General features: G+C 49.8%; 7 protein-coding genes and 4 non-coding genes across 11 annotated transcripts; 5 read left to right on the top strand and 6 right to left on the bottom strand.

Moving 5' to 3' along the window:
• Positions 1-192: 192 nt before the first annotated feature.
• On the top strand, positions 193-448 carry BO83DRAFT_455467 (uncharacterized protein; the record flags this gene model as incomplete). The annotated part of the gene is made up of 1 exon (XM_025537032.1): positions 193-448. A coding segment is annotated over one exon (183 nt), but the record flags the coding sequence as incomplete, so codon positions are not given.
• A 1,000-nt stretch (positions 449-1,448) lies between these two features.
• Positions 1,449-3,640, top strand: BO83DRAFT_402559 (uncharacterized protein; the record flags this gene model as incomplete). The annotated part of the gene is made up of 3 exons (XM_025533543.1): positions 1,449-1,482; positions 2,211-2,654; positions 2,847-3,640. 3 exons carry the CDS (start codon positions 1,449-1,451, stop codon positions 3,638-3,640), a joined length of 1,272 nt encoding a protein of 423 aa, XP_025383925.1.
• A 937-nt stretch (positions 3,641-4,577) lies between these two features.
• BO83DRAFT_431144 (cytochrome P450) lies at positions 4,578-6,385 on the top strand (the record flags this gene model as incomplete). Its single annotated transcript, XM_025535562.1, has 5 exons — positions 4,578-5,305; positions 5,362-5,566; positions 5,696-5,818; positions 5,871-6,074; positions 6,257-6,385. The coding sequence occupies 5 exons, from the start codon at positions 4,578-4,580 to the stop codon at positions 6,383-6,385; spliced, it is 1,389 nt and encodes a 462-aa protein (XP_025383924.1).
• Positions 6,386-7,164: 779 nt separating this feature from the next.
• On the bottom strand, positions 7,165-8,788 carry BO83DRAFT_142538 (integral membrane protein Pth11-like protein). Its single transcript, XM_025526180.1, has 5 exons — positions 8,447-8,788; positions 8,358-8,394; positions 8,237-8,304; positions 7,803-8,179; positions 7,165-7,734 (listed from the first exon to the last, which is right to left on the bottom strand). Exons 1-5 carry the CDS (start codon positions 8,633-8,635, stop codon positions 7,314-7,316), a joined length of 1,092 nt encoding a protein of 363 aa, XP_025383923.1. The 5' UTR covers positions 8,636-8,788; the 3' UTR covers positions 7,165-7,313.
• Positions 8,789-13,510: 4,722 nt separating this feature from the next.
• Positions 13,511-13,584, top strand: BO83DRAFT_t237. The gene has a single exon. It is a non-coding gene; the product is annotated as a tRNA-Ile (tRNA).
• A 612-nt stretch (positions 13,585-14,196) lies between these two features.
• Positions 14,197-16,019, bottom strand: BO83DRAFT_322554 (UV-endonuclease UVE-1; the record flags this gene model as incomplete). The annotated part of the gene is made up of 2 exons (XM_025527899.1): positions 14,197-15,735; positions 15,783-16,019. 2 exons carry the CDS (start codon positions 16,017-16,019, stop codon positions 14,197-14,199), a joined length of 1,776 nt encoding a protein of 591 aa, XP_025383922.1.
• A 684-nt stretch (positions 16,020-16,703) lies between these two features.
• BO83DRAFT_382032 (uncharacterized protein) lies at positions 16,704-18,369 on the bottom strand. Its single transcript, XM_025532136.1, has 2 exons — positions 17,571-18,369; positions 16,704-17,470 (listed from the first exon to the last, which is right to left on the bottom strand). The coding sequence occupies exons 1-2, from the start codon at positions 18,011-18,013 to the stop codon at positions 17,083-17,085; spliced, it is 831 nt and encodes a 276-aa protein (XP_025383921.1). The 5' UTR covers positions 18,014-18,369; the 3' UTR covers positions 16,704-17,082.
• Positions 18,370-18,817: 448 nt separating this feature from the next.
• Positions 18,818-18,891, bottom strand: BO83DRAFT_t236. The gene has a single exon. It is a non-coding gene; the product is annotated as a tRNA-Ile (tRNA).
• Positions 18,892-20,151: 1,260 nt separating this feature from the next.
• On the bottom strand, positions 20,152-20,225 carry BO83DRAFT_t235. Its single transcript has one exon. It is a non-coding gene; the product is annotated as a tRNA-Ile (tRNA).
• Positions 20,226-20,972: 747 nt separating this feature from the next.
• On the top strand, positions 20,973-21,046 carry BO83DRAFT_t238. The gene has a single exon. It is a non-coding gene; the product is annotated as a tRNA-Ile (tRNA).
• Positions 21,047-21,581: 535 nt separating this feature from the next.
• BO83DRAFT_420511 (uncharacterized protein) lies at positions 21,582-22,320 on the bottom strand (the record flags this gene model as incomplete). The annotated part of the gene is made up of 3 exons (XM_025534939.1): positions 21,582-21,964; positions 22,008-22,220; positions 22,308-22,320. The coding sequence occupies 3 exons, from the start codon at positions 22,318-22,320 to the stop codon at positions 21,582-21,584; spliced, it is 609 nt and encodes a 202-aa protein (XP_025383920.1).
• Between the last annotated feature and the right edge of the window lie 136 nt (positions 22,321-22,456).

The following is a 22,456-nucleotide window of genomic DNA, read 5'->3' as shown; positions in this document are numbered from 1 at the left end:
TGAGACATGCAAATCGCATGACCATCGGTATCGGCGTCAGTCTGCGTCATTCTCAAATTAATATTCCAACCTCTTCAGCACCGTGGGATGAGACAATCACCGGAGGAAGAGTTGTCAAAATGATAAAGCCAAGTTTATTGGATCGTGGCTTGCGCTACTTTTGATAAGCGAGAAGCTTGTTTCTCATGCTCTCCAGGTTTTTGTTGGCTCCAACAGCCGCCTCGGCGGTTGAGTGTAGTTATCAGATCAATTACGACCCCCACCAACAACAGCCATGGTCTCTTGTATAAGCCTATTAAGGAAGTCGAAGAATTAGAAAGATATGGACCGAGAGGATATCATCCAATAGTTATGTGTTGGAGACGTGCTGAATAATCCATACAAAGTGATCGACAAGCTGGGACATGGAACGTACTCTACGATCTGGCTGTCGCACGATGAGAACCTCGACTGTACCGAAGGAAGGAGGGAACGGTAGCTCACAGGCATCGACTACGAATTGAGCTTCGAACGGATTGTTGCGACTGTTTCTTGAACATGGAGAGGGAAAATGTCAGGACAGGCCAAGATATAAACACCTGAACCGCCCGACCACGACAAAAGCGAAAACTCACTACTATGATTGAAAAGACTAAAATACATGATAAGACCACCAGCCCACTATTATCAAGAACAAGAAATTAATGCTGAACAAAGAAATACGCGCTCCCAGTAAAAAACGAAATTAGAATAAGCCAATTGTTACGGGCCCCTGCTAGTTAACCTACGTACTAGTAAGGCGGCGCCAGGCAGAAAGCGCCGATAAAGGCAGCGCTCGGGCAAAACCAAACTATTATTTAGTACTATGGCAGATAATGCAGAAATCTCCCAGTAGTGGGCTATCGAAGAGCTAGTCATGCCGGGTTTGTTGTTATTAGTTGTAGGAGTTCCTTTTCCTCTTAGAGAAAAAAGTATATCAAGAAGTTATACTTTTTTAAAGAAATTCTGATACTACATTAAGCACTTATGTGCTGGAGGAATTGTCCAGCACATACGACCACAGGGTGTGGAAAACAGGGCTTCCCGTCCGCTCAGCCGTACTTAAGCCACACGCCGGGAGGTTAGTAGTTGGGTGGGTGACCACCAGCGAATCCCTTCTGTTGTATGTTTTTTCTTTTTTCATAGTTTATGCTGTGTGCGATCTTGTGGGATTTGAAGTCGACAAGAGTCAAAGGCCGGCCTGTAAACTCCGAACAAACTTGGGGGGAAATGATGAGAATGAGTAACAGCAGAAGAGTACTGGATGATTTGGCACAGAATAAAGAACCCAAATCCGCCTATTGGACTAACAAAGTGAACGATGGAATACCTGTAGGTCATAGCTGTGCATATAGCAGCTGCGCTAATGACGGAACAGCTGAACACTGCAGGCGCTCTGTTCCAATCGCACCCCTACTCTGCACCGCGGCATGCAGGGAAGGCATTGCGCCACAGCGCCTGGCTGTGAATCGATTGGATAAGGTTTCAACTTGCTGGGTGGGAGGGGTTGATCTGCCATGTCCAAGGGAAACTTCCTATCTGCCTCGTGTGTCTTCTGATGGGCTGCCTTATGGTATCGCACAGGCATAAATAGGCGTTTCCTTTCTGGCCGGGACAACAACTACCGGTCGCTCAGATGTACCCTACTAGAACAAGGAATTGGAAGGCTGTAATACGCTGTACAAGATGTCCAAAGGAAAACAAACGACCACACCACTCTCCGGCGATGGAGGGGCTGTTTACTGCCATACCTGTCAGAGATCCTTCATTAACACAGACGCTCTACGCATGCATTTACGGAGCGCAAAAGCGCATCGAGAGCAAAAAACAGGTAGGTTCTTGTGTCCCAGTCTAGTTTCTCGATTATGCGCTAGACTAAAGAATTGATTCCTTTTTAGTCTCATCGCCTTCGGCATCCAGCGCGAATAAGTCAAAGGTCTCGTTAATAAACAAAGAGTCCATGTGCCATATTTGTGACAGGCAGTTCAAAAACAAAGCAGCATTGCAGAAGCATAAGAAGGACTCTCCGAAACACAGAACCCTCTTAACGGCTTCACGAAGTATTTCGTCCGGCACCGCGAAGGCACCAGCCTCAGGGTTAAGTTGCAAGGAAGCAAGAGTAACAAGACCAGAGGCAGAAGCAGAAAGAGCCTTTGCAAATGAGAATGACAACATTGACGAGCCACTGACAGACTTAAGGGATCAACGGTGCCCACTCCCGCTGCGACGCCTAGGGCTACACGCACCCCAAACATCGTTTCTGAAAACCATTCCGGATATCGACATTGGTTTTACGACCGCACCTGTGGCGCAACATAATGCGTACAAATTTTCGGTGGGTCATGGGGTGCTACCCTTGTTGAGAACTGAACCAGACGAGGCGAAGACCGGTAATCAGGTTGCTTCGGTATCAGTGGAGCATCGGAAGGAATGTACACCTTCTGGGAGCTACGAACCAGTCGTACCGGAAGTTCCTACGTCGTGGTCGTCGATCCTGTCAAGCGAGCGCGATGTAGTGCTGGATGCGCTGCAATCGCAATGCCACCCCATTGCATGCCTGGCTGGGGAGCGATATTGGACCCAGACGCCATCGCCTGTGGATATCGATATGACAAGGAAGTGTAGAAACTGTGGAGGTGAGGATTACCCTTAACCACTTGAGCGGTTCGCACTGACATGACCATCATAAGCCGCAAAGCGAAGAATCAGTACACACCCAGCGGAGTCGGTATGCCGATTCCATCCGGCAAGGAAGCACTTTCAAGTGAGTAATAGGACGGATACCTTTGCTCCATAGACTTGGGATTGACAGGGTTGCTGCCAGCAAGGGATTATTCGTGGTCGAGGTACAGGAGTCCCAAAGAACGCCCGGTGCGTCAACTGCAAGCAACTCGGTAGTTCAAAGGGCTGTACCGTCTTCTCCGCTCATGAATTCGCCGCACCCGATGCAAAATTGGGCGAGATGGCACCTACACCGGCATACAACCGGGCAGCTCGCAAGGCCGTCGTGCTAGATTGTGAAATGGTCGGAGTTCTCGGAGCCGATGGCCGCGAATGCAGCGAGGTTGTTCGTCTCAGCGCGGTCGATTTCTTAAGCCGCGAACTCATAATTGACACCTACGTCTCTCCGCAGGGCCATGTAATATCCTGGCGAACAAAGTTTAGCGGCGTCAATCCATCCGTTCTCGCGGAGAAGACGCGAGAGGGGAAGTTGATAAAGGGTTGGCGAGCTGCAAGGGATCTTCTATGGCAGTTCATTGATGCACGAACTGTACTCATTGGGCACAGTCTTAATAACGATCTTGCTGTCCTTGGCATGATACACACCCGCATTGTTGACTCGGCTATCATGACGCGGGTTGCGGTGGGTGAGGATTGCCAGCGACATTGGGCGCTGAAAACGCTTTGTCATCAGTTGCTTGATCGCGAAATCCAAGCTGGAAATGATGGTCATGATTGTGTTGAAGATACGTATGCAGCGCGTGAGGTTATATTATGGTGCTTGCGGAATGCATTCAAGCTCCAGGCTTGGGCAGCTGAAGAACGGAGAATCATTGCGGAGAAATACAAAAAGAAGGAGGTCCTTGTGACCAAGGCGATAGAGGTGGCATCGATACATTGATTTCTCCCACCGATTTTTGCCATCCACCCTAGGAGCAGCATGTCTATTGCTCTCAATTGCCGCCTTTACACCGGTACGTGCGTCCGTGATCAAGTGGATGGGCCGAGCTGCTGACCAGCACGCTTAGGAGTTGGCATACGAAGAGCTGCGCCAGGCACTCTATGAGGAAACTTTATTGGAGAGTCCGCTCCCCGTCCTTCTTGCCTCATCCTCTACAATGAACCTGTTGCCATATATGATTGGCTTGGGGCCATTGACCAGATGTTATCACTTCTTGTGTGCCCGTTCCATATACCCACAGTCTTAAATAGATCCTCCTGTCCCGTTTTGATGGTGCCCCCCTTTGTCCTCGTGGTGGGCGCTGGTCCCCAGAGTCCTTTCCAAACGCGCTTCGCAGGCGACAATGAGCACAAGCCAGTCAGGCGGGGCTTTGTAACCAGCCGAGTGCTATCCATATAGACAGTTCATCTTCTGTATGCAGTCCAGTTCACATAAGTCACTGCTAGACATACATAGCTCTGTGCATCAGCAATACCAAATGAGGAGACGTCGATTTATTCACCCTGCAAGAAGTCCTGCCCAGCAAGCCCGCCTCTCCCCTTTCAGGGATGGATCAGTCTTGATTCACGCCACTCGTGCGGATTGGAGTCGATCCCTGCTAGACGTGTCCAATCAGCAAATGGACAGACGAAAATCAGGGTCGTCCACATCCGCATCCCCCACATACAAGCGGGAAGGTGATCGACAGAGTGTGGGGTGTGCTGCCACATAAACCCCGAGGCGCTCGCTCTGATGGCTGCCAGAATCCGGGGTTAATATGGTAACTTGGCTCCCGATTCCTCCAGCAGACCAATACACCTACCCGATATTCTTATTTCCTCGGTACTGTGCATAGCTTTCTTTTCCACCTATTACTTTGAAGGGAAAAACCCCCAGCATGGTTAGCCACCTTTTTACCTGGCTGGGAAGCAGTAAGCCCGAATCCGTCGGCGCCACGTCCACCATCATGGCGGGAACGAGCCACCTTCACACGCCAACCAGGCTTGCACTAGTGTCCGTGGCAGCAGGGCTGGTACTTTTGCTCCTATGCCGCCAATTCCTGCACCCATTGGCCAAGGCCCCAGGCCCGATCCTCGCACGGTTCACGGGCATGTGGCGCAACTGGTACTACCTGCGGGGCCAGTGGCATGACGTGGTGCTGGCGTTGCACGCGCAGTACGGGCGGGTGGTGCGGATCGCGCCCAACGAGGTGTCCATCGTGGACAAGGCGGCGGCGCGGGCGCTGTACGGCCATGGCACGCAGGTGGTCAAGACCGACTGGTACGAGACCTGGGACGTCCCCGGCACGGCCTTGGGGCTGTTCGCAACGCGGGACCGGACCGAGCACAGCTTCTTCCACCGGCGTGTCTCGTGCGCCTTCTCCATGACCGCTATCCTCGAGTTCGAGGCCTATATCCAGGGCTGCTTCGACCTTCTGCTAAGGCAGCTGGCCGCTCGTGCAGACAGTGGGAAAACCGTCGACATGGCCGAGTGGACCGATGCCGTCGCCTACGGCAGCCAGCTAGGGCACGTCCGCACCGGCTCCGACGTCATGGGCATCCGCCAGGCCATTCTCACGGGCTTCTTCTGGATGGCCAATCTGGGCCACTACCCCGGCAAGAGCCGGTTCCTGACCCACCGACGACCGCTGCCCTTACGCGCTGGCTGGGCATACCAAACAGCTTCCTCCACTTCCGGCAGTGGAGCGTTAACTGCGTTCGGGCCCGGATGCAGGAGAGCGCCGCACCCACCCCGGGGAAGTCCACCCGCAAGGACATGCTTCATCACTTCGTCCAGATGAAAGATGCCAATGGGAACCCAGCGTCGGAGGGGGAGGTGCTCATCGAGGCCATGAATATCATGTACGAACTGAACCAAACAGACCCCGTGAGCCCACCCTTACCTCATGGCTAACAACCCCAATACAGAGGAGCAGGAGCTGACACGACTTCAATCGGCATGCGGGCTTGCCTGTACTACGTGTGCACCCACCCGGCAGTATATAAGCGTCTCTAGGCCGAGATCGACGAGTACTTCGCCGCCCGACCGGGTCAGCAGGGAATCCCCTACAGCGAGGCCCGACAGCTGCCGTACCTGCAGGCAGTGGTGTCCGAGGCGACGCGCCTGCACCCCAGCATTGTCTACCAGCTGCTCCGACGGGCCCCCTCCCCGGGTGGAATGACAGTGGCAGGTCACGCGATCCCTGCTGGCACGGCGGTTGGCATCAGCCCGCGGGCCCAGAACCGCGATCGCGCCGTTTGGGGGCGAAGACGCCGATCGCTTTCGCCCGGAGCGATGGCTTGAGGACCCCGTCCGCGCCCGCTACTTTGAGTCGGTCACGATGACCTTCGGTGGGAATGGGCCCCGCATGTGCATTGGGCGTAATATTGGCTTGGTAAGGGTTATATTTTCCTCTCTCTCTCTCTCTCTCTCTCTCTCTCTCTCTCTCTCTCTCTCTCTCTCTCTCTCTCTCTCTCTCTCTCTCTCTCTCTTCTTTTTGCTTTGCTATATGCCCTTTCCCCTTCGTGCTGTTCTAGAAGCAAGCATCGGCCGCTGACGAACGCAATCAATCTGCAGGTTGAAATGCTGAAGTTCATCGCCCTGATGTTGCATACCTTCGAAGTCGAACTTGTGGACACCACCCGCCCGTGGTGGATTGAGTCCTTTTGGTTTGCCTACCAGCATGAGATGTACGTGCGTCTCTGAAAGAGAGTGAAGAGCTAGCCGGGGCCAGCGCCTCCGGGTGGGAGAGGGCCAATGAAGGTGGGAAAGATGACACCGCGTTTACCGACGAGAAGACATAGTAAATGACTTGGGCAATGCCTATTTGCAGATATCCATTGCCTGTCTCATGTTCTCTAAAATCAATTCAAGCCGTTGAATCTCAAGTCATGATACCGTGTTCTTCCAAACTAATGAGAGAAAAATCAGTTATAACGGACTAGACTAGATTCATCTTCATATGTAGATGATGCTGTCGTACTAGGGAAGGAAAGATTGATCTCGCCATATCACCCATCCTTTACAATGGTATCCATCGGCTTGATATCGCAAAAGCGTAGTGTGTGGACTAGTAGTAAGTACTACAACGGATATATAGATGGTGACCGCTTCGCATGATTGGTTTATATACATCTCTACAAGCCTCGCGTCTACTCACATATTGACGAAGTTTTTAAAATTCCTCATGAGCCACTCCATTTCACTGGGATTGGATGTTGGCCAAGTATTTCAGTATTCGAACTAGTCAAAGAACTAGTGTCACTGGTTCGGAAGCAGCCACCAAAGTTTACAATGAAACCTAAACACTGAGTTTGAGAGCATTTGCCCTAGACACAATCCAGTCAGCTCAAATACTAGTCAGAAAATCCTTAAATCAAGTATCAGCAGTCAATGTAAATTTCCAGAAAAAATCTTTCTACTTTCGACTATAACTACAACCTGCAACACAACATCGTGTCTGTGTGGAGATTATCTTATTATCTCTCCAGTAGGGAGGGGTATATACCTTGAGGTAAGTAAGTCTATGTATGTACAAGCTTGAAAAGAACCCCACGCATATGCTAAACGATCGATCAAAACAAAAAATAAAAGATGTCCGATAAACACCCGCAGCATAACACCATAAAAAAATTCATCGACGATGCTCTTCCTCCATTTGAAAATCCTTTTGCACCTTGATAGACATTATATCGTACCCCATGGCTTCTTCTTCATCGCTGATTCTCCCCTTGCTTACACCGTCCATTTCAATATGTACTGACGTTGTTGTTAACACGGCTTCATCTTCTCGTGTTTGTCTTCGATCGTCGCCGTGGATCTTGCTCATGATATCGGGTGCGAAGCGGACACCTTTTGTGGTGGGTCGGTTTGGCATGCTCCGGCGATTGATAATTGTTCGGAAAAGGGGTTGGAGGACGGGGAGGCAGGCACAGACAATTCCGATGGATGGTTCAACACTGGACCAGATGAAAACGTTGCCCAGGTTCCAGGTCACGTCGACGTCGTTGATGAAGGTGAAGTAGTAGATGCGGAGGGCGCTGGCGACACAGACACTGTTGTTGGTTATTTATTAGTTGGGGTTAATTGGGGGAAGGGCGGAGATGGGTTGTAGTTGACTTACAAGCCACCGAGAAGGAAGATGCTTAGAATCTGGATTTTCTGTCCCACTCGTAAATTCAAACGCCAGACTAGCGGAATCGGAACGAAAAGGATGAGAAGGTCGCCGGCCATGTTAGCGACGGCATGAGCAATGTAAAATGGGTAAATATCATAACGGACATAGCCGCCGAGGGGGTTTTCGTATTGTGTCCAGAAATATGAGACTGGTTGGCAGGAGCATAGAAAGGCGACTGAGCAGCCTATCCAGTAGGCGATGGACAGGGCAATGCACGCCCACATGGTCCACTGCATACCAAAGAGTCGGCGATATGATAGTATGATGGAGACTTTGATAAGGGGAACGGTGAGGATATAAAGGAGCACGTTGGCGTATAGTATCTAAGCATTGATGTGAGTTCGACATTCCTCGAGAGAAGGCTACCAAGGGTATCTTACATGCACCATGTTGATTATCTCATCTAGAGTGACAACCCAAACATGTTTACCAAGGCCATAATGTCCTCCTAAGGAGAAGGTTAGCATGTTGAATGGTTGGGTAGGGTGGTTGATTGCATACCGGCTATTGCACAGGCCATGTTGGCTGTACCTGATAACTGTAGTATGATAGTTAGAACAATATTCCTCACAGGAAACTATACAACATACCAGTGCCCCAATAATCAGCCAGTCATCGAGCCCTATGCTGGCCTGCTGGACCTTTATCCGGGAAAATAACCGAAAACCAATGGTCACAAAGGCCAGGGCATACATGCAGACGACGACGGCGTCATTTCTCCCCGTGCTGTCCTCTTCGAGATTGAGGCTCTTGGGCGGCTCACCAAAGGGACTGGACATATCTGTGGATTTACGGAAAATTTGGTACACGCAGGGGCATCGTGGGAGAAACAATTCCTATAATAGACGACGAACTGGCTCCGGGGCCCATCGGGTTTTTCATCTATCCATGATTTAGGGGCCAGGAGCGGGCAGTTAATGAAAATTGTGAACAGCCAATGCGAGGATCGTGGCTGTAGACCCTAACGCTGGCTAGTGATGTAATCCAACCATGACTCTGGGGGCTGGTTTCCATCCTTCCATCAGCACAGCGTGGATTCTAGAATTCAGCACGGCTACAGTGACTAGCTAGCGTCGCAAACAGGATCACCGGGTTTCTCCCGGCCACGCTTGAGGGTAAGTGGGGGCGCATTGGCGGCCATCTCCACCCGGCCTGTCAGACCATGAGTGCCTTGCAATCGAGGCGCAATTTGGTTTAATCAAGCTAATTTTTTGAACCGCGCTAGGTCGTTGTCGGATATTAGCTGTTTCGATGGACTGCGCCCCGACCATCGGGGGTTCGCATGATGGAGAAACGGGGACAAGGTTCAGTCCTTATGGTGCAGATGCGAGGCTTTCGAGTTGTCTCATGCATCAGTGAAGCCAACAGAAGCAAATCGATCTGAGCGTCAGCATTTGAGGATTTTATCTTGGCCCCAACCGTGCAGGGCTTATCAGCGAAGCTCCATCGTCCGCACGTGGCCTGAGCGGTGGCCTGATTTTTTCACTGTGGCCGCTGGCAATTAGGCAGCTAAGGAGAAGTTTTAATAAGCATAATAAAAGAAAATCAAGGTAGCAGGGGTCACTCACCGCGGAGGAACTCCCTAACGGAGCTGGTCGTGGCAGTTTGTACTTTGTAGTCCGGACCTGGACCAGTTGCTAGAAAAGTGGGAACGGCGTCTAGCCCCTATTTGGAAGGGCTTTCGGGAGTGCCAGATATTGCGACTGGTGTCATTGGACAATTGTACCAGACACCTCCAAGCAGAAAGAAGTGCCGACGCGTCCGTCGATCCAAGGCCGGAGATGGGAGACGCTTTGGTCATGGAGTGATTGTGAATGATTGAGGAGCAGCTTCTCCCGGGACTCGGGATCTACCTAAACAGGCGATCGGGGAATTCGGGGACATCGTGGATCACGGTCGCTCAGATCCCTCCAACGCCTGAGTGAGTGGTATATGGCATTCATAAAGCTTGGAGATGCAAAGGAGACTTCCGAAATGAAATTGCCTTTGTTGTCCTCCTTTTCGAGTTGCGACCAGGTCCACGTGGCTACCACGTGATTGCAGCTCTCGAAGCCAATCAGGAAGTCGCAATGCCTCGTTTCGAGTTGTCATACCCTATATTCTATCTATTCTACCATCTTGCTACTTGACACGATCGTGAAACAGTGCACGGTCATGCCAGCTGGGAATAATCTAGAAGCTTTAAAGTAGCTTTAAGCTCTACAGCTAGTTGGGTATGGATGAGCTTCATGTTCCCATCTGCTATACCTCGAGTCAGTGTAGAGGATGTATCCCAGCCCTGCAATCTCCGCCCAGTGGATCCCACACTTGGTGTTTCCCTCTTCCTGATACCACGGCGGAAGTCACGCGGGCTGAATGTCGGCTCGTGCACACTCCTTTACGCTGCCAAAAACTTCTGGGTCTCGAATGGCTGGCTTCCACCAAACACTTCGATGGGTCTACCGAGCATCAATCCGTTACAATTGTCTTTTGAATATGGAGTGCAACATGTGAATCCTATTCACGCTGAGAGAGCCTCATCAGCAGCTGGCTCAATAGCCTATAATCCCCTCAGCCTGCACAGCCATCTCTGATGCGCCTGTCTGCCACCCATATAAGACTAACATACAGATGTCGTTGGCTCCCTGCTTCCCCGCGATTTGCATATGCAAGATCTTGGGGTCGACATCGACCTGCATGGTCGCTAGGACATCCGCAGTGTGTTTCAAACCCTTTTCGGATTCTGTTACAATCTAGTATGACCTTTCTGCTCTTTGTGTGCTGTTACGCGGTTCATCTCCGCATCAGAGCAAACGTGTTGGTGCTTCAACCATTACAGGGTTGGCAGATAAAGAAAGATTTTATTGACCGATAAATATGGCTAACTCATTCTAGCATATCTTCTAGAAGTCCATTACACCAGAACTAGAGGCATGTAGCCCAGAGACTGGTTACTTCCCGACGATCGACAAGAACACACGATTACATGAATTGCGCTCTAGTATAACAGCGGGTTTTCAGGAGCTAACATTAGGCGCAACTCACTGCCGTTGATGGAAGGAGCCTCATTCTAGGACATAACTCCATGATCCCATTGCTCTCTTGGAAGATGCACAACACTTGGCCCCCACCAACCACTGTATCCCTTTGGACGAGGGTAAGCGGGCATATGCGACCGGGCAAGCCGAATCTTTGGACTGGGGAATACTCAAAAGTATCCACACTGCTACACGACAAGACCTCCCGGCATTAGAAATTGCTTTCGTGTGCTTTGGCTCCTCGTGGTAGCTCTACAATCAGGAAGCCGGCTCATGAACTTTTGCACGCTGGATGTCCTGACCTTGCGCGCACGGTTCTCTCCACCGCCACCATCTACCTATATGGTCGAGCTCATGCTGTTTCTTTCTTAATAGTAATTGGTCAGGCAAAAGGCTCCATTATCATCTGTATCTGCTTCCGTCATAGGCTACCGGAAAGCTGCGCCTTTCTTCTAATGGAGCTTTTACCATATATGGCAGTACTGGAGCCGTCCGGCCTTGCGAGCCCCTCCGACCTGCATATAATAAATCTTCTTCTCTGCGCGGCTAGACGATCACACCACTAAGATAGCCGCTTGGCCTGGATTGAACCTACAGAGACAGGTCGGAAAACGAAGCCGGACTGGCCTTTAGTCACCGTCGCCACTCGCTAACAAGCTCTGAATCTCCCTAGCAACTGACGAGGTCACTAGTCCCTTGGGGCATTGCTTACCCGATTGGGGCCAAATTGTTTCAATTTGGGGCGAAAAGGTGGCGCGATAGACTGCTGGCGGCGTGGCTAAGCGCAAGATGCCGAACTAGGAAGTTAGGGCTGACAGATCCCCCCGCGGCCCCCACACGTTCTTCGCACTCGTTCCTCGATTCACCTTCTTCCTAGCTTTTCCACGTGGCCCCCATGGTTGAGCTCGTGCTTTGTACCCTGTCCTGCCTTGGCAGGGCCTGGCATTGTTGAAGAACCTCGGCTGTACAAGGTATCAAGCACATGTGTCAGACCTGCCTGCAGACGGAGCGAGTACGCCATGTGCTTGAGGCTGAAATCAGTCGCACCATAGAAAAGCCTAATATGCCTAAGAGCCTATGTATGCGCCGCTGCTTACTACCCAGATTACTATACTAAATGTCCAGATGATTGGATTGAAACAAAGCCAGGTCTGCCTTATCATTGACCTAATTCCTGGAGATACTACTTGCCTTTTGCTAGCATCAAATGGTGAGATTGTAACTAATTTCTAGCCGATTCGCGTTCGCTTTTCGTGAGTCTTATACTATGATATCCATCAGCTTCGAGCAATCTAGGCAATAGGCTACAAGAAGAACTGTAGTAGGGGTGCTAGAATGAGCCCTTTTGAGTTTCAGGTGCTTCTTTCTAGATTAAGGATCTCCCTATCTCTCTCCGGGTCCTTTCCCATTAGTCCCCCATGAATTCAGGGCAGTGATATGGCATGTTATTGGGATTTTCGCCGCATACATCTCCTGTCGGTACTAAATGAAAGCTTAGGGAACTTGGCTGGGCATTGGTCAAGATTTGGTCTTTCAATATCTCCTGCTACTGATGGTAGAATATTCTGGACTCACTGGAATGGAAACGCAAGGGCGATGTTGCGAGTGAGAAGAGCCCATGATGATTCAAACCGATCTATCCGGGTTCATTATCATCCTATCTTCCACGTTTCCATTGCACGTGTAGTATATATATATATTCATATTCATTGGTCTGGTCGAACCTGCTACTATTATTCTTTACGCTGAGATATCTCACTGTCTGGAGCGCTATCATGGTCCAGAAAAGACATAGAATTCTATAACTAGAATTTACTACGCGCAAAGCAACATATAACCTACATACAGGTCACATCGGTAATTCGGTGAAATACATACATATCTCATAAGATGTGGACTCAATCTACTTCTGCACCAGAACAGTCATTTTACTGCATACCACTACAGTATTCTGTCTTCATTCCCTGTAGCATGCATCATTATCAAGAAATTATTGAGGCCCGAACCCATCTTTTCCAGCATCCACATTCATAAGCCAGAATCGGAACTGTGATCTTAAATACCAGTCTATGTACATTTAATACTTCTTTTTCGTCTTAAACATGGGTGATCAGATCAGCCGATCTCGACGTATAATTGCATGGGCCCGTATCATACTTCTTTCCTATCGAAAACAGGCCTCGCGATGTATGCTCGGATGGTTAGTTCTCTTTCAAACCAAGTCGAGTATGTCGGTTCTGAGGTGATTATTAGTTTTAAGCCGTGGCAGCTCGCTGGTTACTACTAGTAGTAGTCTTGATGGGTACTAAGTAAGAATGGTACCGCTTCTACCAGTATGGTGTGATTAGAGCTGCACCCATTGACTAGTATAGCAATTGACGGTGCAATGCATCAAAGGTACTGGTGGGAATGTGTTCATTCCACCCTAGACCTCAAAGTGTCACTAAGCAATTTGAGCCATGAAGTAGAATGCATTATCGCTCAAGCAAAGAAAAACATCGTCAAGTTATCTGACAAACCACGAAATCGAATACTTAAATAAAGAGTGATCGATGATCGACAAGCACCGTATTAATTCTGCTGTCAGTGCTCATTAGTCTCTATGTAGCACTAAAACCCGGCAACTTACATCAACCGGGTCCCATAGCTCAGTTGGTTAGAGCGTGACGCTAATAACGTCAAAGTCGAGGGTTCGAGCCCCTCTGGGACCATGTCTTTTTGCTTTTTCTCTTTTTTCTCGGCACTCAGTGTATGGATTGTTTTACCCTATCTATTTATTTATTATACGCCATACATACATCGTGCTAGGAAAGAAAGGGTGTTGGAATTTTGTTGTTTTGTGGATGGGTATGGAAGACATCATTACGGACTATGACCCTGGCTAACCAGGGGCACTAGTACCCAAACAGACGATGACCTTCATGATGCATCTGCGAGGAACATTATATCATATTTCCCTTCAACTCAGCTATTATATATATTCAGCTCGCGTTATGTTACGCATGCATGTAGTAGGCATTTTCAGCCAACATGCTGTGTTTACAACCCCATCTATCTACATACCCAAACGTGTACAAGTAGTCTATGGACAGAGACATTATATAGGATAACATGTTGGCGGCTGTCAAAGCCGATCACCCATGCAGGAAATCGTTGCATGAAAGGCCCAAAACAGGGTCTACCCGATGCAGTCGGAGTTCTCTGCTATTGCATGCGTTGGCTCAGAAGGTAGAGCTGGAATAAGAAGGCAAGTCGCCAACGAGCATTGACCAAGGTGCCCGCAGCAATGTGTAGTTATAGCCAAGAGCTGGTACCTTCTATGATCAGACAGAATCTACATCTTCGGTGTAGTCCACCTTCTTTGCTCGTCGGCTTCGACGAACACCACTGCTCTGGGATCGCTTGAGAGCCGGTCTCTCCGGAATTTCAGATGCTTCTCCATCTGAAGCTGACGGGGTGGGCTCCGGAGAAGCTTTCCGTTTCCTGGAGACCTGCTTCTTCGTATTGGTTGTCCTCTTCTTCGGAACCGGAGTAGCTGGAACGCTTCCATTCGGCTCATCTTCCTGTGGCACAGAATCGCCATTCTCGACTGCTACTTTCTTCGTGGAAGGAGTGCGGCGAGGACTTTGTATAGCTTTGGTGCGAACAATCTTTTTTGGTCGAAGCCATTCCTCCATGCCAGGCGGCCAGTAGACCCGCCCTTCTGGACCACCCATGCCCACTTCTTCTTCCGGGACAGTCCGAGGGGGTGGAACAAGTCCCTCCAGATCGACAAAGCCTCCGTTCTTCTTGGTTTTTCTCGGCGGCTTATGTGGCCTGTTTTCGTCATTACGAACGTGAGGTATAATATCATTGACAAGTTCGTGACCCGGCAGCTTGAATGTCCGCATCAGTTCGAAAACAGCCTGCTCCTTATCCTTAGCCTCAATCATCAGATCCATGGTAGGATCGCAGGGCGGCAGAGTGGAAACCCGAGGGCTATGCTTTCGACGCTGGCGGTTCGTGATTGCAGACGGCTCTGGCTCGGAATAGTGCATCTTCTGCGTGATGCCCTTCCGGGTCCATGTCGCCTTGATTCGATCAAATAAGGACATGATGTCTAGCGTGCCTTCGCGAAGCTGGCTCGAATCAAAGATGATGTTGTGATGGTGGAAGTCGAGTACAAGGGGTATGTTCAGTTCTTCACAGATGGGAAGTAGGTCGTGAACCGACCAGCTGACATCGTCGTTCTCCAAGACAAGCCGATTTTTGATATCCTGCGATAGGCCTTTATAATTCTCTCTGAACCGGTCAAGGGTGGCTTCTTTGTCGCCGAAGACGCCGCCCATATGAAGTATCATGACAGCATCCCTATCTTGTTGAGGTGGCAGTTTAAGCAACTGGAGCATCTCCGAGTGATACTCTAAATCTCGGATAGAGCTTTCCACCACTTCATCCTTGGGAGAACCAAGTTGCGTGAATTGGCCGGGGTGCACGCTCACACGATGGCCGAGCTCGGCAACAACGCGACCAGCTTCTGCCAATACTTCGGAGGCAAAAGGGGACAGCTTGTAGCCGTACTCCTTGTGGCTCGCAAATGGAAACATCTCGCTGCTCAATCGCATGAACTTGATTCCGTAGCGATCATTCCAGCGCAGCATTTTGACAAGATCGCGAGCATTTGTGAGGCCTAAAGTCTCAACATATGCCTGACCGCGCGCGACATCAGCGGGCTGATCCCGATCAGGACGGTTCTTGGTCGGATGAGCGGGCTGCGTAGGATCCGAGAGGGGATGTCTGTTTTCCAAGATTGAGGCAACGCGGCAGGTCCGGGAGCAGAAAACGGGCGGTGTCGAGTATCGTAGATACGTATTCAGACATGCCTGTACAGCATAAGAATTGGTTTGAGGGAATGATGTTGCATACTTACATAGCCTAGTCTTCCCTTCCAAGGGAGTGGTAAGTAGCTGCTATTGACCGGAGGGGCCCGCGTGAGAGCGTCCTGAAGCTCCTCTGCCTCAACTGGTACGTCTTCGTCTGACTCTGGATCCATGGGTGAACCTTTTCCTAGTTCACTGGCACCCAGAGCACCCTTAAGATCGGCATCTTGTACCTCATTATCGGGGCTACCATCTACCCCATTTTGCATGACTTCATCAGTTGCCATTGTGGCCAGAGTGTCGTTGGAGGCAGCGCGTGAAACTGCTGGAAGTAACCTTGGGGAAACGAAGGTTTGAGCAGATGCCGTCACGGGCCTAGACGATCGACAGGGATGTGTGATAGCACGACTGGATATATGTCTGCGACAGACAGTAGCTAAAGAAGGACAGGGGATGTGGATTGGCGCAGCAAAATTGAGTTGGGTTGCCACTGCGAGCTTAGAGATCATTCGCATGAAAACTGGGTGGCGAACCTGGCCGAGCTGGGAGCCAGAATTCGGGGGGCCATGGTAGTAGCCGGCATATTGGACTGGAAGGAGAGCGTGATGGAACCTCTGCCTGGGCAGCAAGGTCCACAAAGACATCCAGTAGAAGGTTTCAGGCTTGCACTGTCAGGGAACAAAGCGAAAGCTAGTCACAGTGATCACGATGCATCATCCTCCTGAGTGCAGGGTAGGAAGGGATGTTCGTATGGACAGATGAAGGCGTCGAGATGATGCAAGAGGAAGAGTGAGAGCCCCGATGGCCAAACGCGATCGGCGCTAGTCCCGCTTCGGCGCTGGTTCCTGCAGTCGCGCGCTCTTAGACGGGTTAGTCTCGGTCTCAACCACTCTTAGTCAGGATATTGTTCTGCCTGTGCCTTGAGGCCGTCAACTGAGTCAGGGACTGGGTCGGTGAGAGTCATTTGACAGGCGGAGATAAGCAGAATTCAACTCAAAAGTACATGTAGAATAATCACACATGTTTTGAAAAAGTCTTAGTATACATGGTACAAATGAAACGACTATTACAATTATTGTCAAGGGTAAGAGATTCAGTACCCGCAGCTATAACCAATTGCTGTGTAGTATTTTCAAACAAATGTAAGCAAAACAGTATGTACTTTGCAATATTGAACCATCCCATCCAGAGAACCAGAAAACACCATGGTATCTTTTAGTCGAGTCATTTCATTTATCATCACTTTCCCAGCGACTGCCACATTTGGGGGAGGTCATCACACCCCTCTGTGTCATTCCTGGTATGTCTGTACATACCACGTACCTCCTAGCACCCCTTGCATCTTACCCCTTAATAATTTCCCGTATATGCTGAATTTCCATAGCCGTAAGTCCCGGTCTGCCCCGCAGTTGCAGTACCGTTATTCACATTGCTTCTCCATGGCACATATCCACCACTGGTGGTGGTAGCGCCGACATTGGTACCATTCAAGCCACCTTCCTTCTCTGCTGCCGTTGTGCCGTTCGCACCAAGCTCCACATCCCTGGGCAATGGATGCGAAGGCAGCATATCATCGGCACTAGCAGTATCGGGGTTGTTCTTGTTTCTCCTCCAGAAGGCGAAGCCCCGGGTAGTGCCGGAGGTGTAGCCATTTGCGGGGGAGGGGCCAAAGCGCTTCTCGCGCTTGTGGTATCGAGCGTAGAGGACTTGAAGGAGGATTGAAATCAAGAAGAAGACGCTGCGCGCGATATCATTAGCATCACATCAGATTTTACATCGACTATCCCCTGACATTGGCCAAGAAAGAAGGGATCGGGTAGGTGGAGGAAGGAACTTACATCCCAATAATCGACACCGCAAAGGCAGCTTTCTCCAATTCGCAGGCATAGCCATAACTTGTCCCCGAAGGTGAGTCATCGCTGCTATTACCAGACCCAAGAGGGGTGGTCACGCGACCTGAGCAGCTTTGCGTGCCATGACGGGTCATGATAGCAATGGCGATCATGGCACCGATGAAGCAGACATCGAGGACAATGGCGAGGAAGGCGAAGAAGGCGACGCCGCCAAGGCAGCAAGTGAAAAGGATACCGAGGATGCCATAGAGGGTCGCAGCGCCGGATAGACCCTCGACGGCTTTCATCCAACGCGGGATATCCTGATCATGCCGAGAAAGGACGGCAAGGAAGTAGGAAAAGATGCCGAGGATGACAGCTGCGGCGAGGAACTGGAGAACACGGATGGAGAGGTTGGAAGCGCGCAAGAGAACGCCGCCGAAGCCCATATTGGAGCAATTTAATCCAATAGGCTTGGTATATAAAAGCGGATTAGTTCGTATCTTAGGAGTTGAAACCCAGGATGTATAGGGTTTGGTGTAGGCGGATTAGGCAGATGGATTCACTGGGGTTTTACACCAGAAGATTGGTGAGAAACCGTAAGGCTTAGGGCAGGGTCTCCCGTGATATAAAAGCGGAGGGAGACGAGACAGAGTTTGTTGGAGCGAAGGCAGCAAAATAGCCATGCAGGCGTCGCAGCCAGCCGATCAGTGGATAGGAACGGCCATTTCCTGGATGCCTTCCAGGGCTGTGGATGGCCGGTCCACGGATGACGACAACGGGATTGTCGGCCACCATTGGTTATAATTGGACAGTCCGGGCGGGGCAGCAGTGCAGCACCAGCCACACTAAAAGCCAGACCCTGACCTGCGTGATGTCAGTTTATTGGCGTGTGATTGGCGTAACCCACCTGTCTAAGCCCTGTTGGAAAACGTCCACGATTTAGCACCGCCATCATCCCTGTCCGGCTGCTCTGGGAAATCACATGTGCTGGTCCACCTGCTCGGCTTAATTTAGGCAACACGCCGGATTTGGCAGGTCCTTGTCGGATGATCCTAATCTCTTCCATGTCTGCTCAAACGGGTGTCCCCTGGCTGCCTCCAAGCATAAACATGGACCGAAGGGCAAAGAAAAGCATATGACATGATAGACATCGAACACGCAAGCATCTGCGCGGAGCGGAGATTGAGATAGTCCGGAATATAAAAAACCGAACACACCGCAAATGTGGGCTGGTAAAAAGCAAAAAGAGATGGTCCCAGAGGGGCTCGAACCCTCGACTTTGACGTTATTAGCGTCACGCTCTAACCAACTGAGCTATGGGACCAGTTGTTATATGTTGCAGAAATTTCTTGCTCTATGAGCCAGAGGTTAAAGCAACTTAAGGTCCGCAGTTGCTGGATATTTACGAGTGCAAGGACGGTAGTGATTTGCTTCGACAGGGCATGGAGTGTTGACTCCTCTTTGTGAACGATAATTCTGTAGGACATGCAACCTACGGAGAAGCTTAACGGCAATTTTGTCGGTCTAAACCTGCACATGCTGACGTCTATGGCCATTGGGTGGGGTAGATGACGATGATACTTTTGGGTGAGATGGGACACATACAAGGTCTATGTATGGGTGGTTCTCGGATTTTGTCCGAAAAGAACCATTATTCCATGGGTTGTCTAGCAGTTTCTAGCTCTGTTGTACGTAGCATTGTACTTCTCCGCCTCCCAAAATGAGTGCGGATATCCATAGCCTTGACCCGAAATAAAAGGTATGATGTCTATAGTATACCTCTACCACCGTACGTCTGTTTGATCATATGCTAGGTTATAGACACTATCCCAGGGCTGGCCGCCGCATAGTATCCGTCCCCTGTCCACCGTGACCGGAGACTAGCTAGCTGAGCATGAGATTTCCGACATGCCATCATATGTTCGGGATACCAAGACGACAACCTGAGTCACTACGTGCTGCTAGTTCACCTGGTCTCCTACTAGTCTTCGGGGTTAGCCCGGGAGTTTGTAGCTTCTTCCCTTGGTTAAGGTAGATCCACTAGTATGTGTACCCTTTTCAGTACGTTGTCAAATTTGCGTATCGCATGGTGCGGTCCGAACCACTGCTTATCGATCTCCTTGTCTGATCTCACCCTCTGGAATTGATCCATTCCTTTCTCATTCATCCTGCAGTGCCATAGAACGAAAAGTTTATGATTCCAATATCATCTTTCATTCGGTTGTACTGTTGGGGATCACATGGGTAGTGGGTTGACTGAGTGCATTGTTATACCATCCCGGCCATAGCAGAGTCGTTGTGCTCCATCCGTATATATTCCCACATGGAAACTGTCCACATTCGTGCTCTTTGTATGATATCTGAGGGCTTGAACTATCTTGAACATTGGCCATGGACTTCGATTCATAGTATCAACCGTCAGTGCCAAGCGTATACAGAATAAAATTAGATCGTGTTGAAACACACCATCCCTGTTAACAAGACCACGTATCCCGCTCCAAATCTATGCAACCATATAAAAAGAATTGCACTGCGACCAGTTACCCAAGCCAAGCTGCAGAGTGCATTGAATGATGCAAAAAGATGGTCCCAGAGGGGCTCGAACCCTCGACTTTGACGTTATTAGCGTCACGCTCTAACCAACTGAGCTATGGGACCCAGTTGATATCTACCCGTTTGGCTTTAGTAAACATAAACCAAATGTAGAGTTTGCGGCCTGTGCATAGGCTTTCTACTCAATCGGTTTTAGCGATATAGTTGAAATGGTCACTCTATAGCCGGTCCTTTCCATAGCAGTATAGGACATTCTGCATGTGCTGATGCTGTTTAGTACTTTACAGATAAAGCATTGTAGGGGGCATAGGAGCATGGATATTGATGGTGACATTAAAAGAAGTGTATCACGCCTTTCGTCGTGGAGTCTATATGCTTGGTGCCTTTCACCTGTTCATTGTGCGGGTTCATATGTGGGTGGCTACAGGCTCCGTAGAGAGATCGAAGTTGGCTATTACTATTTGACTTGTCCTGAGGCCTTAGAGCTCTTGATCTATCTGGGTTGATATACTAGGTACCCATCTTGATCAATTCTGCCCAGTCGGTCACTTGAACACGAACGACCGGATAATATTTCCGTCAGCGGAGACCGTTTAGCAGAAGACTAGCACCATCATCACACAGTCGAAGCTAACAATAGACCAACGAGCCTTAAGTGTAGCCATTGATCAATGTAACCCTCACATATTCATTCATTCAGGGGTATTCAGAACCAGAAAGTGGGTGAACAGCTCAGCAGCCCAACATGCCTCCTTTTTCATCCTACCCAGAACATACATTTGCTCCACTCTTTCATATGCAAAACTTTGAACGGCTCATGTAGTCGCACATCAGCCGACGACACAACAACCGGGTCCCATAGCTCAGTTGGTTAGAGCGTGACGCTAATAACGTCAAAGTCGAGGGTTCGAGCCCCTCTGGGACCATCTTTTTGCCCTTCTTCGGTTCTATCGCTAAGACGAGTAAGTAGATTGGGTGACCGAAGGGCCGATTGATTCATTTTTATATTTACTTGCGCTTGAATTGGTTGAACTTGAGCGACGGCATTCTGCGGCATCCATGGTGGGCTCTGGATCAATGCCTGGCATGTTTTCTGAATGAATGGCTAGTTAGTGTATTGCATGTGTAGCCACCGGAAACAAGTACACCCAAATGGTTGGAAAATATAATTAATTGCAGTCTTCGATCTATAACCTGATTCCGGTAGTAGGCCAGCGCGTCATGTTATGCCTCTCTAATCACAACAGTACAACCAATGGCACCGAGGCAGCTCTAAATGCAAACTCAAGATATTCTGTCCAGCAGATTGAATTTCTAACAACCTATGAATAGCGAAGAACGACTACCACCGGTCAAATCTTTGCCTACCTCATTCTAAAGACCATTTGCAGGGATTATAGAACCGGGTATATAAACCACCACTCCATACAGTCCTACCTACCACCTCACACTTATATCATCTCATTTCTTTCCATTACCAACCAACCGCCTCTCCTCCAACCACAACACAGGCCAGAACAGCACCACCCCAAACACACAAAATACCGTCGCCAGCAACTGCCAAATAGTGACCAGCAAGCCCCCTCCCCACGGCGCTACAAACTTGACAAACTCCGACGTCTGGTAAAAGTCCTCCTGCTGTTTGATGTAGTACCGTTTGCCGGACCCTGTCCGTGGCGTGCGGTTATCTTCGCTGTCCGTAGTGAGATCCAAGACCGTGGTTAGATGTACATGGGCGTGGTGGAAGGGAATGGCCCAAATGGAGAAAAGCTGGGACATTTGGAGGTAGAGCTTTTGGTTAGGTTTGTCGTATGCTATGTTGAGATCGAAGTTGTTAGCTACTCCTTAATAAGAGAGGTTACAGGATGAGAAAACATGAATACCCACCTACGGAATGCACCTCCAGCTCAATCCGCGGCGACATGATCTTGTACCATTGGTAGATCCTCTCAATGAACCAGCGACTCCCGGGATAGGGCCAGACGCGACAGAAGGGGTGGATGAAGGCTGCGCTGGGAGTGAAGTATTTCTGAATGGTTCGTTGTTGGTCATCTGGGGGAGCTTGCGTGAGGTGGTGGATTATAGGTGTGATTTCAGATGCTGTGACATTTATCTAGATTAGTTTCACGGGGTGATGGTGGAGGTGGTACAGGTACGGCGCCATGTGGATGGGAGATACGGACGCACCTGGGTCTTCCATTTTGTGACTGTTCTTGGCGGAGATGGTTCGGAGGAATGGGTTGACGGAATTGATAGAATTGATAGACAATTGTCATAAAATATTTACAGTAGATAAAGGCACATGAAGGGAATTGGAGGGGAAAGCTGGGAATAGT

The sequence above is a fragment of the Aspergillus eucalypticola genome (assembly GCF_003184535.1).
Source record: "Aspergillus eucalypticola CBS 122712 chromosome Unknown BO83scaffold_31, whole genome shotgun sequence".
In the NCBI taxonomy this organism is placed as follows: domain Eukaryota; kingdom Fungi; phylum Ascomycota; class Eurotiomycetes; order Eurotiales; family Aspergillaceae; genus Aspergillus; species Aspergillus eucalypticola.
This window is presented reverse-complemented; position numbering and strand designations above follow the sequence as displayed.

Coding starts and splice junctions, on each gene's coding strand:
- BO83DRAFT_382032 (XM_025532136.1), bottom strand. CDS start 18,013: ATGGGCTTCGGCGGCGTTCTCTTGCGCGCTTCCAACCTCTCCATCCGT. Junction 17,471..17,570: donor GCGGTGTCGATTATTGGGAT/GTAAGTTCCTTC, acceptor TATCGCGCGCAG/CGTCTTCTTCTTGATTTCAA.
- BO83DRAFT_142538 (XM_025526180.1), bottom strand. CDS start 8,635: ATGTCCAGTCCCTTTGGTGAGCCGCCCAAGAGCCTCAATCTCGAAGAG. Junction 8,305..8,357: donor CATGGCCTGTGCAATAGCCG/GTATGCAATCAA, acceptor CCTTCTCCTTAG/GAGGACATTATGGCCTTGGT. Junction 8,180..8,236: donor AGATAATCAACATGGTGCAT/GTAAGATACCCT, acceptor ATCAATGCTTAG/ATACTATACGCCAACGTGCT.